Source organism: Rhinopithecus roxellana, chromosome 1, assembly GCF_007565055.1.
Source record: "Rhinopithecus roxellana isolate Shanxi Qingling chromosome 1, ASM756505v1, whole genome shotgun sequence".
Classification (NCBI taxonomy): domain Eukaryota; kingdom Metazoa; phylum Chordata; class Mammalia; order Primates; family Cercopithecidae; genus Rhinopithecus; species Rhinopithecus roxellana.
In genome coordinates, this window is record NC_044549.1 from 90,966,037 (window position 1) to 90,984,735 (window position 18,699).

Here is an 18,699-nt window from a genome sequence, read left to right on the forward strand (position 1 = left end):
TCCAGATAGCTGGAGACTTTCTTGAGTATCCATGTGGCTCTCTGTAAAATTAAACTGCATATAAGAATTCTTAAAGTTTGCCCAGGCATGGTGGCTCACTTCTGTAATCCCAGCACTTTGGGAGGCCAGGGTGGGCAGATCACTTGAGGTTAGGAGTTCGAGACCAGGCTGGCCAACACGGTGAAACCCTATCTCTACTAAAAATACAAAAATATAGCTGAGTGGGGTGGCACGCGCTTGTAGTCCCAGCTATTCGGGAGGCTTAAGCAGGAGAGTCACTTGAACCTAGGAGGCAGAGGTTGCAGTGAGCCAAGATCGCGCCACTGCACTCCAGCCTGGGTGACAGAGCGAGGCTCTTGTCTCTCCCCTCCCCCTGTCTTCCCCCCAAAAAAGATTTCTTTTTTTTTTTTTTTTTTTTTTTTGGGACGGAGTCTCGCTCTGTCACCCAGGCTGGAGTGCAGTGGCGCAATCTCAGCTCACCGCAAGCTCTGCCTCCCGGGTTCATGCCGTTCTCCTGCCTCAGCCTCCCTAGTAGCTGGGACTACAGGCGCCTGCCACCACGCCTGGCTAATTTTTTTTTTGTATTTTTAGTAGAGACAGGATTTCACCGTGTTAGCCAGGATGGTCTCGATCTCCTGACCTTGTGATCCACCCACCTCAGTCTCCCAAAGTGCTGGGATTACAGGTGTGAGCCATGGCGTCCAGCCAAGAATTCTTAAAGTTCTACAGCCTTAGAGTGTTAAGTAATTTTACTGCCTGGGAACTCAGATGCACTGCCTCTTTCTAACCTATGTAGATACTTTCTTTTCTTTTCTTTTTTTTTTGTTTCCAGCACAAGGCTGTAGGAGGAAGAAAAATCTAGTCCCTGGGGGTGTTGATGAATCAGTTGGATGGTGGGCGTTGGACTGAATTCCTGATTCCTCTGGGTAAACTCTGGAGGAAATTCTGTTTCATTACTTGCACTCAGCCCTCCTATTTTGTACTAAGGTATTCTTGAATACAGGTGCACTGGCCAAAAAGTAAACTTACACATAAAAAGGAAGGCTCTCTCACAAGAATGCTGAACACCTTTGAAGTCTCTGTTGCTGCCTTGTCTTTCAGATACAGTCATCGATGATGTATCTTTGGCATTGTCCTGAACTTTGTCTCAGTTCGTTCACAGTCGAATGTGCAGCTGGCTTTCACTCAGTGATGGTCCTTGTGACTGTCTGTCCTTGACTTTTCTGGTGTTTCCATCTTTCTGTAGGAAACTTGGGACCGATACTCATCGTTTGCTCTCAGCACCTTCATTTTGCTTCATTCATTTTTGTAAAGTAAGGGCGAAGGGCCACCGGAATGTACAGTGATTGAAGAAGCAAACTCTGTCAAAGATGGTGATTAGTGGCCAGCCAGTCCCTCTCAGGGTCACTGTATTAAAAAGTGCTCATTTGCCAGTGACATCTTTTTTTGGTTTTGGTTTTTTTTTTTGAGACTGAGTGTCACTCTCTCGCCCAGGCTGGAATGCAGTGGTCTGATCTTGGCTCACTGCAACCTCCGTCTCCCAGGTTCAAGTGATTCTCCTGCCTCAGCCTCCTGAGTAGCTGGGATTACAGGCGCCCACCAGCATGCCTGGCTAATTTTTTTTTAAATTTTAAGTAGTGATGAGGTTTTGCTGTGTTGGCCAGTTTGGCCTTGCACTCCTGATCTCAGGTGACCCACCTGCCTCGACCTCCCAAATGCCAGTGACATTTGAAAGTGGATTCAGATGAAGGTGGGTAGCTTAGTGGAGGCATCTCAACTCTTCTGTGTGCACTGTCTTAGGAGAATTTCTGAACACACACCTATAAGTGCACAAGAACTTAAATACATGTGCTGTTATGCTAATTATACACAAGGTAAAAGTGTTTTCACAAGGAGAATTTTTTTTTCTCCAGCAAATAGCTCGCTCACCCTAGGGGTACTTACACCCCACTTTAGAGACGATCAGTTATAGTGGTATCATTAAACGATGCATGAAGGAGTTGGTTTAAGAAAGCTGATACAGGAACATGTTTGAAATAATACATTTTCTCAAAGGTGTCCTCTAACCATTTTCTTTGATAAATTATATTTCTGCCTATTGTTGACTTGAAATTGTCCTCACCCTGCTACCACGTTCACCCAGTGTATTCTGAAGAAAAATGAATGAAAATGGAAACCTCTCTCATCCTAGGCAGTAGAGCGAGGCAAGCCGCACTGGCTGAGAGGCTGTGGAGCCAGATGAAAAAGCAGCACCTGAGCCCTCTGACGATGGACGTGAGTCGGCCACGTACTTGCTGTGTGACTTTGGGAAAGTTAACTTAATTTCTCTGAGCTTTAGTTTTCTCCCTCATAAGTAGGCTTGCTGTGAAAATGAAGTGAAATCACATTAATCTGCATGACTATTTAACATGGTGCCTGGTGCACATCAGGGGTGTGGCGGTAAGTGCCGGCTGCTCTAGTAATTGAACGCTTAGCTACGTGCCGGGCCCTGTGCCTAGCAGCTACGGCTCATGTGAGATCTCATGTTCAGTCTTGGCAGTAACCCAGCAAGGTAGGCATTTTACATGTGAGGAGCCTGAGAAATTCAGTCTTGGCCTGAATCATACAGCTGGTATCCAAATTCAGGTCCAAAACGAAAGCCCAGATCTTTGCACTACACCTTGTTGCCTGGCACAGGTGAGAGTGCCCAGTCCACGGTGGGGCGCAATATCTGTTTCTATTTGAATGACCCAGGCAAGCTAGTAATAATGCTTGTGATTCCTTTGAGAGAGAAGTAAGTTCTTGTCTTTGGTGAGGGAAGCCTCAGGTGACCAACATTTGTTCAGAGCCTGGTACCCATCCTCTCCCAAGCCCAATCAGTGGGTGCTTTCTCAAAAAGAAACCAGCTCCTGACCACTTTGGCCATTTTGGGCCTTCGCTCCTCTTCTCTAGCTATTGATAAGAGGGCTGTGGGCAGTTAGTGATAATCAAGGTCGTATCCCAACTAAGTGACAGAGCTGAGATGGTTAAGTTCCAGGACAAGTGTGTTGATCTCTGTACCCACTTGTGCCAGGTGCCTGGGGAGGTAGGGGCATGGCTGTCGGGGTGGGGGGGGTTAGTGGGGGGCCTGCAGTGTGCTGTGACACCTGAGAAGGGGCTTCTTTTTTTTTTTTTTTTAATCCCCACATCTTTATACCCATGGCCTAACCAATATAAGTGAATTTCAATTTATCAATCAACAAGTCATATTTTAAAATTGAACTTTTGTTTACAGATACTTGTAGATTCACATGGAATTGTAAGAAGCTGTTTCCCATCAGCCATTTACTAAGTAGCCTGGGGATCTTGTTAAAATGCAGATCCAGATAGGTTAGGGCTGGGGTGCTGCCCAAGATTCTGCATTTCTAAGAAGTTCCCGGATGATGGTGGTGTTCACAGACCACAGCTCCTATGTGAGGGAGAGCAGTTGGGTTTCTGTCTGTCTGCCACACCTGATCAGTGGTTAGTGCCTGAGTGTGGGGCGGCCAGAATTTTACTTGAGGAGACACTCGGCTCCTAGCACCCTCTGTGGTGCGGGTTTTCCAGAGTGCGGGCATTACCCCAACTGTCTGCAGACAGCTTCCTGCATGCTTCTCACAAGTGCTCAGATGGCTGAGTTGGCAAGTGGGTGGTGCTGCTCTTTGGGGCCGCCTTGTTCTTTGCCTTTCCCTCCCTTTAGTGATGTGTCCCATCCGTTGCCCACACTCAGTCCACACGTTTAGGCTAAGGTGGGCGTGACTGAGTGGCCTTTCCCCGGGAAGACCAGTGTCGTAACTGGAATTAAGTTGTGAAACATAAGAGTCAAGGCTCATGTCTGCTGTAAGCTGGAGTTGAGGGAATGTTTGGGGATCCCACCAGTTATCAGTAAGGGAACCATGGTGACAGCCAGCCTTGCCCACGTGAGGCATCTGCTTTGTCAGCCGTCTCAGTAGTGGAGAAGGGAGGAAGGAGAATGCAGCTCTTCAGCGCTGTCTAGCGGTGCCCAAGAGCCGCTGGGCACCTCACTTAACGTCTAACTTCAAATTCATTCTTGGGCATTCCTGTCTTCCTCTCCGATCTTGAATGGATGTTGGCTCCGATAATGTCATCCTGAAGTTTCTTTGTCCACACAGCCCTGGCTGGTTGTTAATAAGCTGTTAGTGCAGCCTTGCACTCAGGAAGCCCTGATGTGTAAAGGAACTGTCTTTTTTTTTTTTTTTTTTTGAGGCGGAGTCTCGCTCTGTCGCCCGGGCTGGAGTGCAGTGGCCTGATCTCAGCTCACTGCAAGCTCCGCCTCCCGGGTTTACGCCATTCTCCTGCCTCAGCCTCCCGAGTAGCTGGGACTACAGGCGCCCGCCACCTCGCCCGGCTAGTTTTTGTATTTTTAGTAGAGACGGGGTTTCACCGTGTTAGCCAGGATGGTCTCGATCTCCTGACCTCGTGATCCGCCCGTCTCGGCCTCCCAAAGTGCTGGGATTACAGGCTTGAGCCACCGCGCCCGGCCAAGGAACTGTCTTTGTTCTTCCTCTCTTCCCTTTCTCTTAGTCCCACTTTATCTCTCCTCTCTCTTCCTCTCCCTCCTCGTTTTCTCCCTCCCTCCTCCTCTTCCCCTTTCCCTCCTGCTCTCCCGCTTTCTCTCCTCCTCTAAGAAACCCAGTCTTAATTCCGCACAATGCGTGCACATACAGTAGCTTCTCTGCTTGAGTGAGCTGGTGTGGTTAGGTTTTCTAAGCATGCACATTGGCCTTACTACTTGTCCTTTTATTCCCTTCCCACAGACCGTAGACCAAGAATTATTTTCATTTTTATTATTTTGATTTTTTTAAAGTGAAATGTTAACTTTTCCTCTTTGAAATAAATTCCCATTTGGAACCTCAGCCTACAGTTTGAACATTTATTCACCTCCTGAGCTTGTACAACAGTCGTGGGAGTTGCGGCAGAAGCAAGTGAAAGGCCAGATGAGTGCTTCTAAGCTTGGGAGGAAGAGAGAGGTGAGTAAGGCTTGTGGGCAATCACTTGTCAGCTGGGGCCTCTGGAAAGCAAGAGGTTGAGTCAGAATGCTGGGCATACTGTACTGCTAGTGTTTTTCTTCTATGGTGGTGACATTGCAGGTGGGATGTAATGGTGGGGGTTGCGGGGAAGCACTGGCCGTGGAGTCAAACTGTTGTGCCCTGGGTAAGTCACCTCAAAGCTGAGTCTTGGTTTCCTCGTTTGCACAGCGGGGTGAATGCTACCCCTGCTGTTCCCCAGGGGTGAAGGGTCACTGCCTTGGTGACGACAGTGCTTTGCAGATGTGCAGGTGTTTTCTGCCACCTCAATCAGTCAGGCGGTTTCTTTTTTTCTTTTACAAGAGGGGATTCAAAGCAAACCCTTTGCTTAACTCAGGAAGCTCTAATATTTGAAGGCACTGCTTAACAGCCTGCAGAACCTGTTCTGAGTACTACTTTGGCACCAATTCCTTTTTGTTTGTGGAGTAAAATTACGCAGTGAAGATGGTGTAACACCAAATAATTGTAGACTCCCGCAATAGGTAAAATAGCTCCATTTTACAGTTAAGAAAGCTGAGATTCAGCTGAGGCCCCAAAGCTAGCTAATGTACTAGTTCTTAGAACATTCTTTGAACACAAAGACTATGATGAACTCCCTTCTGAGCCACTCACAAATACTAGCCAACCACTCTCCTGCAGATCTTTGGGAAAGGGAAATTAGAAGTTCTTTTGGAGAGGCAGAGGTTGGGGAAAACTCTCGTCACCCACAGAGTGAATTCCCACGTGGGGCTGCAAGGAAATCAAGCAGCCCTGGTCCAGGCAGGACTCACCTTTGGCCTCTTCCCAGAGGATGTCCTGAAGAAACTTCCCCAGGGCCTGGCTGTGCTGCTGGTACTGAACCCCTGACAGCTTGATTCCAACATCAAAGGGGGCGTTGAACTAGGAGGCAGGGCAGGGAGGACCCAGGAGATGTCAGAGGTCATGCCCATCCCCATCCCAAAGGGGGTTCTGGGCTGTCTGCTCTCTCCTCAGGAGTGGAGAGGGAGAATGGCCTTTGGGCCCCAGCAGGGACTGCCGAGTGACACCTCAGCCAGATTCTCTTCCTTTCTCAGGGCCACAGCTCACCTTCCCATTCACCATCTGTCAGACACTTACTTACCTTGCGGTCTCATGCCTCCCAGCCTTAGCCTCTAGGGAGATTGCTGATAAAAGCTGTGGTGGCCCCTGGTATGAGACTTTTTTCTCCTTTGCAGTTTTGAAGACAAACGGTTGAGTCACCAGTGGCAGCATTTCGGGTCCTGGCAGGGGGTCTGCCCGGCATTCTCAGCACTGGCCTGCTGGCCTTCTATTCCTTCCCTGCCCCCAGCTCTTTCTCCTTTCCCTCTTGTCTGTTTCTTCTCCTTTTTCTCCTTCCCTAGGCATTTTTTCCTCTCATATGCATAACCCTTTCTTTGATGCCTGGAAAATCAAAAGGAAGCTGATGTTTTCCTAGAAGGAGGCTCTGAACCAAGTCCTCCTTTCTGTGCCTCCATTTCTTCCCCTCTACAGGGAGAGCTCCCCATCTCTCCCGTTTTCCAGGCGTTCCTGAGATGATTTTCTGGAGCTCAAAGCTTTAAGTGGGAAGGAGCTCTGCTGCAGCCACATGGCTGACTTTCCTTGGGAGCAGAGATTGCCTCTGTTTGCCAGTGGCTGCCTCGGTGTCTGGCCATGTTGGGCGCTGTCTTGTCTGAGTCAGGGAAGGATCTTAGTGCTGGGTCATTTGTTCCTCACAGTAGAAGCCCAGGGAGTTGGAGGCCAAGGACTAGGAAGCAGGACTTTTAAACCCACCTGGCCCTGAAAACCACTTCAGTCCCATTCCCTTCCTCTGCGTCAGGCCAGGCATCCTCAGGGCCTCCCTGTGGGGTAGGCGCTACCACTGTACCCATTTTACAGGTGTGGACACAGGCGCAGAGAAGCTATTAACTAACCAATAGCTATGTGTTCCCTTTTCGAAATCTCCCTCCCCTTAACTCCACCATGAAGATGGACCCAGTGGGAAATGACATGATTGATTTTTTTTTTTTTTTGGTAAGGAAATTGGGGCCTTCCATTCCCTCTGGTAAATACTCATTTTTCTTCCACTGCTGAGGCAAATGCAGGGTGGCCCATCACCTGGCAGACATCTTAGTGAACAGGAGCAGTGGTCTGGGAGCCTGCTGGGCTGGCCTAACACCTGGTGCTGTGGTACAGGCAAGTGAGAGGTGTCATGGTGCTGGCTGGTGGTGGGGGCCAGCTTCCCTCTTGGCCTCAGTGGCCCATCTGTTCAGTGGGAGTGGGACTTGGTCTCCAAAGTCTTCTACTCTGAAACTTGATTTTGGGAGGGAAACGTTTGCGGGGAGGTAGAGGGGCCTGAGATGAGAGACGTGGGTGGGACACTAGGTTGTGAGGGGTTTGGTAGTGGGGCGCTCCCGGGCTCTGCAGCCGCTCCTCTTCTGGTAGCCCCAACACCCCCCAGGCGTTTGACTTCTGGTTCCAGCCAAGGCAGCGTGGGTCACATGCTCTGAGTCTGGCTTTCACAGAAACTGCAAAGTTCCCGCTGTACCAACCCCACCTTGCATCATCAGCCACCAAGACCTCTTTCTCATCTGGGCTAATGTGCAGCTCCTCTGGCTGGGATGACCATGTGTGGAGCTGGCCGTCTCACCAGCAAAATATCCTGGTTTTGGCATAAGGATATGTAGCTCTTTCAAATGGGAATCTAGTGTATCCTATCGTGTAGAGGAAAGGTCTGAACACCACTAGGCACTGGTGAGGATGAGAGCGAGCAGGGGCTGGGGGAGCTTCCGACGGCTTTATTCCTCGACTGGAGAAGAGTATGGTGAACAGGCAGGCAGAGGCCAAGGCAGGCACATTTCACTCCTTCTCTGGAAGGAAGAGGCCTCCCCTGGGCCACTGTGTGCTGTCTCTGTTCATCAGACCAATGAGGAGGAAGAGGGCTTGGGGACTGGAATCAGCCCTGACCTTGCGTTGCATCTCTGCCACACTCCGCTGTGGTACATTGGGCAAGTGAGTTCCCCTCTGAACCGTTCCTCCGCTCTAAAGTGGGAATAATGCCAGCCCTGCTTACCTCACAGGTTGTCGTAGGGAGGAGGTAGGGCGGTTAGAGGTGAAGCTGGTATCCTCGGGCACAGTGTTTAATAACTGCCATTATTAAGTGCTACCTTGGGGGAATCCTGCCTTAGCCGCGAAATGGTGTCACCAACCAAATGCTTAGAAGAAACCATTCCCTGAACCTCAGCCACAGGAAGGTTATATAGACAACCCCGTAAAATCCTTTACTCCCTCCTCCTCTCCATCTCTGGGTTGTCTTAACTTTCTCCTTGCCCCCCACACGATTTGTCAGAGCAAATCGTCCAGACCTGCTCTCCTTGCCTCCAGGTGAGGTGAGTGAGTGCTGGAGCCTGGGCTGGCGCTGGCTCTCCCATCCGGGGTGCTATTTTGAAGCACTCCATCCCCCAGTTCAGGCCCTAGAAGCCCCTGAGTAAAACACGGTTTTCTGCAGAGAAACATCTTCAGTCTGGGCCTGCCGTTTATTTCTGGGTGTCTTTGCCTCTGGGCACTGTATTTTCTGTCCTCTTTGAGTCACCTGGAGGCTCTGGCACCCCCTCTCCTCTGCCCAGTCTTCCTCCATCCCTATTCTGTTGTAGCAAAGTTACTTCTCCCAGATGTTTTTCTCTTAATGGGCAAAGACCTCACAGAGCCCAGGGCAGAGCTCAGCTCCTGTGGTACTGGTTTTATAGTTCTGGGGAGCTTGTAGTTGGGACCCTGTTCACTGCCACCTGTCCCTGCCCTCCCTCTCCCGACCCCACCCTCGCCGCCACAGAAACATAAAACTGCAGAGGTACCAACCTGGATTTCCAGTTCATCCTCTGCCCCTTCTGCCTGATCTCCATCTTCTGGGCGGAGCCACCCTCCTAGAGCTCGAGGCTGCAGCTTGGCTGGTGGCTTCTTGGACTCTTTTCTCTGCTGGAAGGGGGAAATAGTCTCTTTAGGACCCCAAGCCCCCATGTCCTTCCAGAAGGAGTGAGGTCAGACCCAGTCCTTTGTGCTCCGGGAGAAGGCCGAAGCCCAGAGATTGTACCGCTGCTCCAGGTCACAGAGCTGGTTGCTAAGTGGCAGGGCTGGAACAGAGACCCTAGTCAGCATTGGGGCTTTGTGGGAAGCTCTCACCTGGACTCTCTGGTGTTCAGGGCTCAGGAAGCTGGAGCCTGCCATGGCCAAGTCCAGCCAGAGCATGCTGAGGAGCAGGAGGCTGCAGACATTCCCTGGGGAGGGCATGGCCTCAGCTGGGTTGCAGACAGGTGGACCTGGGGGAGAGAGGGTCTCCAGGCAGCTGCCTCCCCTTCTCATGTGCCTCTGAGCTAGCTCAGGTAGGAGCCCAGCAAATGGCGTGAGGGGGCTTTACTATCTGGGGTCCTGACTGCTGTGTAGACAGGACCCCCCTCCACCTCCCAAGGTAGAAGAGAATGGATGTGTGTTCTCTTCTCCAAGGCTGTTCAGGGCAGAATGCCTGGCAGCAAGACTCGATAGGGGGCTGGGGGTCCTCCCCAGTGCCTTTTGTCCCAGGCTCTGAGGAGCTCGTGGCAAGTCTTTTCATGAGGAGTGAGGAAGCTGAACCAGCAAGGGCCCCAGGGGACTTAGTGGGGAGGGGGATTAGAGGCAGCTCCTAAACGAAGCCTTGTCTCTGAGCAGCCAGACAGACTCAGATTGTCCAACATCCCCTGTGTTTAGAGGGGACTCCTGAGGCCCAGAGAAGTTAAATGAACGGGCAGCAGTCACGGACAATAAACCTGTCAGCAAACATGCACGCAGAGAGTAGAGAGAGAGCCTACCTGCAATTCCTGGCGGAGGTGGTGCCTGGTGGCTGTCGGGTCCTTATATAGGAAGGCTGGTGTTTGTTTTAAACCAGCAACCCCATCTCAGAGGTGGCCTAGCTTCCGTGGGGCTGATGTACAACGTACATTCCTTGGGAACTAAAAATGTTCATGTCCTCTGGGTAGAAGTCAACAGTGGAGGTCAGATGCCCTGCGGGATTGCTGGGTTGGCGAGGGGTGAAGCATGTGCTCCAGCTGTCCCTGGAACACAGGGTGGCAGGGTGCCCCAAGTGGGCATGGCCCTGGTGGAGGAGGGAGGGAGGAGAGTGGCTCTGGGGTCTGGGTGCGGCTTGTTGCTGTGTGACCTTAGCTTACTCGCCCTTTCTTCCTGTGTAAAATGAGGCTGTCGTCACTAGGAGAGCTCTGAGACCTCCCCAGTCCGGCGCCCTGTTGTTTCCCACGTGCTGTTGCTGCTCTGGCCTCTGTGAGCCCTGGGAGCCCGCGGGGAGCCAGGCTGGTGATCCTACACCTTCCCGAGGAGGAGAGTCCTACCTTCGGGTTGAGCAGACTGCTCCTGATCATCCTCTCCAGACAGCGGGTGTGGGGGTAACTTCAGCCAGTGGCTGCGCTTCCGTCCTTTCTGCCAGGTGCTGTGACATGACTGCCTGGCCTGGCGTTTTTTCTCATGGCAGTTTGCCTTGCCTTGCCTTCCCCCAGCAGCTCTGGTCCCTTTTAGCGGATGCCTCTCCTGAGAGGGAAGTGCATTGGACCTGGAGGTGGAAGGTCTGTGCTTAGTGCTTAGCACAGGGCTGGCTCCTCCCTCGTTGACTGGCCTTAGGCAGACCACAGATAATTCCCCTTACCCAGAGTCTTTGAGGGTGAAATGAGGCGATGGGGGAAAGGTGGCTTCTAACCTGTAAAACACCCTGCAGATGACAGCGGTGTCATACCAGGCCCATAGGACTTCCCAGCACAGGCCGAGGCCACTGCCTCATTTCCCTTGGTCCCAGGAATTTCTTCCCTTCTCGGGTGCTTCATCCAACTGGTCCCTGGCAGGAACCCCTAAGGGCCAATGAGTTGTCTGCAGAGAAGTTCTAGCAGTTCAGGAGAGGAGCTCACCTTAGGCTGGGGCTTGTCACAGGGATGTTAGCAAAGGCTCCAGGAAAGAGGCCTGGGGAACTTGGGGCAGGGCTTTGAAGGCAGGGCTTTGCGACAAGCAGAGGGGAGGTGAAGGCGTGGGTAGAGTACGTCAGTACAGCAAGGAGAAGGCTGGATGGCTTGGAGGAGGATGGCGATGGGGTCATAACAAAAACATTAGAAGGTGTTTGGGGCCAGGTGATGGATGCCTTGGGAGCTGCTAGCCCAGTAAGTTTGGGCTCTTTTTGCAGGAGGGCAGCCACCGAGGATTCTTGAGGAGAGAGACCATAGTATGAATGAAAGAGCTGGAAAGACGAATTTAAGGCACTGGGAGGCTGAATCCTTTATTTTGCTGGAAGAAAAACTGAATGCCAGAAGGGCCGCACTTTGCCCAAAGCTCTACAGCCATCAGGGGCAATGCTGGGACTCCCCCCATGGATCTCTTGGCTCCTAATACAGTGCTCTTTCTGATACGCCATCTGGCTCCGTAATGAACGTGGTGTTCCAGGAAAATCAGTCTGCGCTGAACAGGATGGAATTGGGGCAGGATGTCCAGTGAGGAGGACATTGAGGCAGCAGAGCAAATGATTGCCAAATGACCACCTATCCTACTTAAAAGATCAACCTCGGGGTGGATTGGAGCTTTCTTTTTTCTTTTTTTTTTTTTGAGATGGAGTCTTGCTCTGTCGCCCAGGCTGGAGTGCAGTGGCGCGATCTTGGCTCACTGTGAGCTCCGCCTCCCGGGTTCACGCCATTCTCCTGCCTCAGCCTCCCAAGTAGCTGGGACTATAGGCGCCCGCCACCACGCCTGGCTCATTTTTTGTATTTTTAGTAGAGATAGGGTTTCACCATGTTAGCCAGGATGGTCTCGATCTCCTGACCTTGTGATCCACCCACCTCGGCCTCCCAAAGTGCTGGGATTACAGACATGAGCCACCGCGCCCAGCCTGGATTGGAGCTTTCTAGAGTCTTGGGACAGCAGAAGCACAGACCAGGTTGGACTGAATCTTTAAGTGGGACATGAGGGACAAAGTACCTCCTGTTGGTAAACATCTCACCACCAGCCCACTGTGGTGGCTAAAATCCCACCTTTAGTCCCAGCAACGTGTGAGCATGTCACCAGGAGGTCTTCACAGGCCTGTCTGCCACCTGAGTGTAGACATCTTTTGGTCCTGGAGCCCAGAGAGGCTGAATGTGGAGAGGGTAGAGAGAGGCCTGTAGTCCTCAGAGAAGACTTGCAGCTTTTTCAGAGCCACCAACTCCATAAAAAAAAAAAAAAAAAATCTCCAAACAGAAAAACCCTAACTATGGTGACCAGGTATCTCCTGAGACATGAAGCCTCCGCTTACCTGGACCCTGGAGGCCTCTCCAGGCAGAGCTGCCAGTGTTGATCCTAGATAAGACCACCAGCAAGTAAACACCCACTGCGCAAAGCTGTGTTATCTTTGGGGAACTGAAATGCCCCCTGGGAGTTGGAAACTCCCCTAGCCACATACCACAGAGTCGAGGAAGGAACAGCTGATGGACAGAAGAACCATGGCGGGAGGAGGCACCCGGAAGCTACCTCACGGTCCTCTTAGTTACGGAATGGAGGAGAGATGCTGGCTGGAGGACACAGCAAATGTGAACGAGAGGAGCTTGGAGGAAGCCCGAGTGACCTGGAGGGGACTGACTGACCTTCCTCATTCTTTCCAAGTGTGAATAATAACCAAGCCCAGTTTGTCAACTCCTTGAGGGTGAGGACAAAGCCCCGTTCTCCTTTTTGGAACTTGGTGGGGGCTCAGGAAGCAGGTTCTGTCCTGTCGGTGGCTTTCCTTTCTGTTGTGGGTCTCTTGAGGGCCTGCCTTCATGAAGGCACATGATTGACTCATCATTTGTGAATTGATTGCTATATGTAAAGGGCATCTGAGACCAAATTATCTTCATATACTTTTCATTATAATTTTATTTGTACTGATAATTAGTTGGTTTAGCAAGCTCTTTTTTCATAGATTTGGCTAAACTTCAGTCTGAAAGAGGCAGATTCTGGGGTTCTAGAAAGAGATTTTATTCTTTGATATAGGGCCATTTGGTGGGGTTTCTTTTTGTCCTAGTTGTAGCTTCCATAATTTCTAGATTCACATTTTCCAGTAGAAATATACAGGCATACCTCGGAGGCATTACAGCTTTGGTTCCAGACCACAATGAAGTGAGTCACACGAATTTTGTTGGTTTCCCCGTGAATATAAAACTTATGCTGATACCATACTGTAGTCTAAGAGTGCAACAGCATATGTCTAAATGAATATACATATATATTTTTTTGAGACAGGGTCTTGCTCTGTCACCCAGGCTGGAGTGTAGTAGCCTATCACGGCACACTGCAGCCTCCACCTCCCTGGACTCAGATGATCCTCCCACCTCAGCCTCCCAAGTAGCTGGGACTACAGGTGCACATCACCACACCTGGTTAATTTTTGTATTTTTTGTAGAGACAGAGTCTTGACATGTTGCCCAGGCTGGTCTTGAACTCCTGGCTTAAGTGATCTGCTGGACTTTGCCTCCCAAAGTGCTGGGATTACAGGTGTGTAGTCTTTGAAATCCAGTATGTGTTCTTACAGTGCATTTCAATTTGGACTAGCCATGTTTCCAATGCTCAGCAGCCACATGGGGCTCATTCTAGGTAGGTGGCCATCGCTCTTAAATCCTCCGTAACCTTAGCCACGCTCTCTCATCCCTCCTCTTCGCCAAGCTCTGCCTCTCTCACTGGGGCTTCCCTAGCCTCCGGCCATCTTGGGGCCAAAGCTCTAACACTTTGCCTCTCATGTGTCTTCAATCTGTTCCCTTCCAATGGCTTCTGATTTCTGCCTTAAAATACACCGAGGTTCCTAATCCTGAAAACATCTGTTGTGCACTGATCCCACCCTCCCCTCATGTTACCATCTCCATTTCCTTTCCCTTTCCTTGTGTCCTCTTCTTTACTGTGTCCTGGCCCCTCAAAACTCGAACTTGACTCTCATCCCCACCGCTGTACTGAAACTGTTCTCTCAGCGTTGTTTGCTGGTCATCCAGCCTTTTAGTCTATGGACTGCCAAGAGCCATAGGACCTCAGGGTGGGACGTGGCCTGGAGGGCCATCTAATCTCAATTTCCAGATACAGACCTGTGTTGGGTTGTGTTGGATTCATGAGGAAAGCTTCATAGGTTTTATGCATGTTTATAAGACTCCATCCTTGGATTCTGATCCAGTAAGTCTGGTGTGGGGGCCCCAGAATCTGTTTCAAGTATCTCAGGTAATTTTGATTATAAATTACCAAGTATCCCAGGTAAATTTTGATTATAAATGCTTGCTTCCAGCAGAAAATTTAAACATATGGAAGATGAAATCTTTCTCTCTGAATACCCCAATTCAGTTTCCACTAATGTGAATATCTTATATAACCATAATACATTTATGAAAATTAAAACACCAATGTTTGCACATTACTGTTAATCTCCAGACTATTTGTAAGTCACCAGTTTTTCCATTGTCCCATCTGTTCTTCCTTTTCTTTCCCTTATCATAACCACTTTTAGAGGGTTTTGAATGGTATCATTTTGTCTTCACCGTCAGCTTATTACTATACTGTGCTGTTGTATTCTTTGAGTGGTTGCTCTAGGATTTACAAATATGACATCAGTATATTGCAGAATACCTTCAACAACTACGATATCCTTTCACAGGTAGTGTAAGAACTGTAGCACAGAATACTTTCATTTCCCCACTTCTATTCTTTGTGATATTATTGTCACACGTTTTATTTTTACATAAGCTATGAGCCCCACAATGCATGTGAAATAGCCAATGTTTTTAGAGAGATTAAAGAAATTAAGAAAAAGTCTTATGAACTCGGGTATTTACTATCGTGTTGCTCCTTATTCCTTAGTGCAGATTCATTTTTCTTTTCTTTTTTATTTGAGACAGGGCCTCACTCTGTGTCACCTGGGGTGGAGTGCAGTGGTGTGATCTCAACTCACTGCAGCCTCTGCCTTCTGGGCTCAACTGATCCTCCCACCTCAGCCTGTAAGGGGATATCTGTAAAGGGATATTGGAGTTGTTGAAGGTATTTGCAATATGTTGAAGTCATATTTGTTTTTTTTTTTTTTTTGAGATGGAGTTTTGCTCTGTTGTCCAGGTTGGAGTGCAGTGGCGTGATCTTGGCTCACTGCAACCTCTACTTCCTGGGTTCAAGCAATTCTCCTGCCTCAGCCTCCCGAGTAGCTGGGACTACAGGCATGCGTGACCACACCCAGCTAATTTTTGTATTTTTAGTAGAGATGGGGTTTTGCCATGTTCTCCAGGCTGGTCTTAAACTCCTGAACTCAAGTGATCCACCTGCCTAGGTCTCCCAAAGTGCTGGGATCACAGGCGTGAGCCACCGTGTTGGGCCTGAAGTCATGTTTGTAAACCCTAATTTTTGTATTTTTTTGTAGAGACAGGGTCTCACCATGTTGGTCAGGCTCGTCTCATACTCCTGGGCTCAAGCAATCCTGTTGCCTCAGCATCCCAAAGTGCTGGGATTACAGGTGTGAGCCACTGCACCCAGCCCGTTTTTCCTTCTGCCTGAAGGAAACTTCTTTGACATTTCTTGTATTGGCAGCTCTGCTGGTGATTAATTCTTTCAGCTTTTATTTGAAAGAGTCTGTTTTAAAAAAATACGTATTTTCAGTAGGTATAGAATTTGAGACTGATGGGGTTTTTTTTTTTTTTTAATTGTTTCAGTACTTTAAAGATGTTAATTTTCTTATGGTTTGCCTACTTTCTGATGAGAAGTTGGCTGCTGCTCCTTTGTTTTTTTGAGACAGAGTCTTGCTCTGTCACCCAGGCTGGGGTGCAGTGGCACAATTTCGGCTCACTGCAACCTCTACCTCCCAGGTTCAAGCAATTCTCCTGCCTCAGCCTCCTGAGTAGCTGGGATTACAAGCGCCCGCCACTGCTCCTGGCTAATTTTAGTAGGGATGGAGTTTCACCATCTTGGTCAGGCTGGTCTCGGACTCCTGACCTCGTGATCCACCCACCTCAGCCTTCCAAAGTGTTGGGATTATAGGCGTGAGCCACCGTGCCTGGCCTGCTGCCACTCTTATATTTGTTGTTCTGTGTGGAATGTCTCTTTTTTTCTGGTTGCTGGGAACATGGGCTATTCCCATCCCTATGTGAGCTCCAGCTGCTTGGTCTATTGGTTTCACCCTTCATATATGAAGGTTAGTACTTGGCCAAAGACTCCAGGAGACCCGTCAGCTCTCAGGAGCTTGCTCTGTGCAGCTCCCTCCTCTCGTCCTCCTCTGCCTTCAGTTCTGCCTTGGTCTTTCTTGTTTGTTTGTTTTTGAGTTGGGACCTTGCTCTTTCGCCCAGGCCAGAGTGCAGTGGCATAATCTCTGCTCTCTGCAACCTCCGCCTCCCTGATTCAAGCAATTCTCCTGCCTCAGCCTCCTGAGTAACTGGGATTACAGGGGTGCACCACCACACCCGGCCAGGTTTTGTATTTTTAGTAGAGACAGGGTTTCACCATGTTAGCCAGGCTGGTCTCGAACTCTTAACCTCAGGTGATCTGCCCGCCTCGGCCTCCCAAAGTGCTGGGATTACAAGTGTGAGCCACGTGCCCGGCCTGCCTTGGTCTTCCTGAACTCTGACTTCCGTCTCTTCAAGTCCCAGAGACTACTACACTCTGGAGTCTCTTTACCTTTTGGCCCAGAAACTGCTTCTGGGTAGTAATCTGGGGCATTTGTTGTGCTTACCTGTTTCCCTTTTCCCAAACACTGCCTGTTGTCCTATGTCTGAAAGCAGTAGTTGTTTCATATATTTTTCTTGATTTCGTAGTTGTTTATAGCGTGAGGGAAATTCTTATTTATTATTAAAGAGACAGGCTCTTGCTGTGTTGCCCAGGCTGATCTCAAACTCCTGGGCTCAAGAGATCCTCCTCCTTCAACCTTCCAAAGTGCTGGCCACTGCACCCAGCCAAGGAAATTTTTTTTTTTTTTTTTTTTTTTGAGACAAAGTCTCGCTCTGTTACTCAGGCTGGAGTGCAGTGGTGCAATCTTGGCTCACTGCAACCTCCGCCTCCTGGGCTCAAACGATTCTTGTGCCTCAGCCTCCCGAGTAGCTGGGACTGCAGGCCCACCACTGCACTTAATTTTTGTATTTTTAGTAGAGATGGGGTTTCGCCGTGTTGGCCAGGCTGGTCTTGAATTCCTGGGCTTAAACAACCCGCCCGTCTTGGCCTTTCAAAGTGCTGGGATTACAGTTGTGAGCCGCCATGCCTGGCTGGGAAGTTCTTATAACCATTAATCCTTTATATGCAGAAGTGGAAGGTCTCCCGTTAGTGTTTCTGGGCGCACTTGTAAATGGAAGCCTGTGAATCTTCTAGTTTTGGGAATTGTTTTCACATTGGCTTGCTGAGTTTTCTACTCAGAATGGATGAGTATTTGATGGCAATTTTTGGGGTCTCTGGCTTATAGCACCATAAAAACTCCCCTTTCTTCGCCCTGCTGATGTCTCAGAGGTATTGTGTCTGTGAAGGCTTTGGCCTACTCCATGTTCTAGGGTCTGTGGGTTTCTTTTGCTGTCACAGTTGCTTTGTTTCTGCAAAAGGATTAAAAAACATGTGGCTGCTAGCGCCATTTGGCCCTAACCAGAACTCTATGCCTTTCCCTTTCTTTTATCTCATTTGGGCTTGGCAACTGCCCTGCAAATTTTACAGATAGTATTTCTATTTGACTAGGTTATTTTGTGGTAATTAATTTTGGGGTCTCCTCTTACCCCAGGAATAGTTAATGTGTTGCCACTGTAAGCATAAACAACTATTATGGTGCAAACTTCATTTAACCCCGAATTATCTTAACCGATCCTTGGTGGTGCAAGTTACAAAGAGAGCACACAGCCAGGGACCTGTTAACCTACCAGCAACCCAGAGTGACACGGGACTAGTTCCTTCTCGGTAGTTACTTGGTGACAGCAGCCAGCACCATAGGAAGCCCAGGCCCAGGCTTGAGGAGCACAGAGCATATCAGGGAGGCAGATGTGGATGTGGCTCAAGGATTCAGTGTAGAACTCTACGCTCAGTAGTGCACGTGAAGGTGCCTTCCTGGGCTTTGCTTTTCTGAGTAATGGAAGGAAGGAAGCAGCTGTTTTCATGTTGGTATCAGAAGGCTTGGGTTTTGTGGAGTGACTTGGGGGGCTCACTGGGCCAGGCCATGGCCTCTCTATCCTCACCTTTAACCAAAGTGGTTTCACTTTTTTGCATATTACATAGTATGATCAAAGATTTATTTATTTATTTTTTTTAAAGGGGGTTTTGCTGCTGAGAAAGGAGGGAAGGACAAGTAGGTAGACTAGGGGTCCTGAGGTGAGTGGGCTGACCTTTTATCTGGACCAATTCATACAAAGGTTTGGTGTGAGAAGCACCCTTGGATTACAGCTGAGAGCCCCCCAGCTCCCACCCTGATGCTACAGTGGGGAGTAACTCTTGAGACGGGCCAGACCCAGGTGCTGGCTTTACATTTGCACAGTCCTGGGCAGAGCTTCTACCTTCTGAGCGCTTCCTCATTAGTGAACTGGGGACACCCACACAAGGTTCTTGTGTTGCTTAAATCGGTGAATGTGTGAAAGATCCAGGGTAGTGTCTGGCTCACTGCAGGCTCAGTGATGGCTATGGCAATTGTCAGGGTCACAGGGCCTCTGCTGAAAACCTGGTTCAGGGTCAGTTAGGT

At 49.5% G+C, this 18,699-nt stretch overlaps 1 protein-coding gene and 1 long non-coding RNA gene across 2 annotated transcripts; one reads left to right on the forward strand and one right to left on the reverse strand.

Annotated features, from left to right (window-relative positions):
- Nucleotides 1-643: 643 nt before the first annotated feature.
- On the forward strand, nt 644-11,719 carry LOC104667140. Its single transcript, XR_004056454.1, has 4 exons — nt 644-685; nt 2,192-2,274; nt 4,876-4,988; nt 11,227-11,719. It is a non-coding gene; the product is annotated as an uncharacterized LOC104667140 (long non-coding RNA).
- Nucleotides 4,878-12,430, reverse strand: GHRL (ghrelin and obestatin prepropeptide). The gene is made up of 6 exons (XM_010369375.2): nt 12,325-12,430; nt 9,857-10,608; nt 9,195-9,331; nt 8,874-8,990; nt 5,816-5,924; nt 4,878-5,029 (listed from the first exon to the last, which is right to left on the reverse strand). The coding sequence occupies exons 3-6, from the start codon at nt 9,300-9,302 to the stop codon at nt 5,010-5,012; spliced, it is 354 nt and encodes a 117-aa protein (XP_010367677.1). The 5' UTR covers nt 9,303-9,331; nt 9,857-10,608; nt 12,325-12,430; the 3' UTR covers nt 4,878-5,009.
- Between the last annotated feature and the right edge of the window lie 6,269 nt (nt 12,431-18,699).

Bases quoted from the DNA above. Each gene is read 5' to 3' on its own strand.
- GHRL (XM_010369375.2), bottom strand. From the start codon at position 9,302: ATGCCCTCCCCAGGGAATGTCTGCAGCCTCCTGCTCCTCAGCATGCTC. The intron at 8,991-9,194 runs GTGAGAGCTTCC...TCCCCCTTCCAG, and splicing joins CTGAACACCAGAGAGTCCAG to CAGAGAAAAGAGTCCAAGAA. The intron at 5,925-8,873 runs GTTGGTACCTCT...CCTGCCTCCTAG, and splicing joins AGGATGAACTGGAAATCCAG to TTCAACGCCCCCTTTGATGT.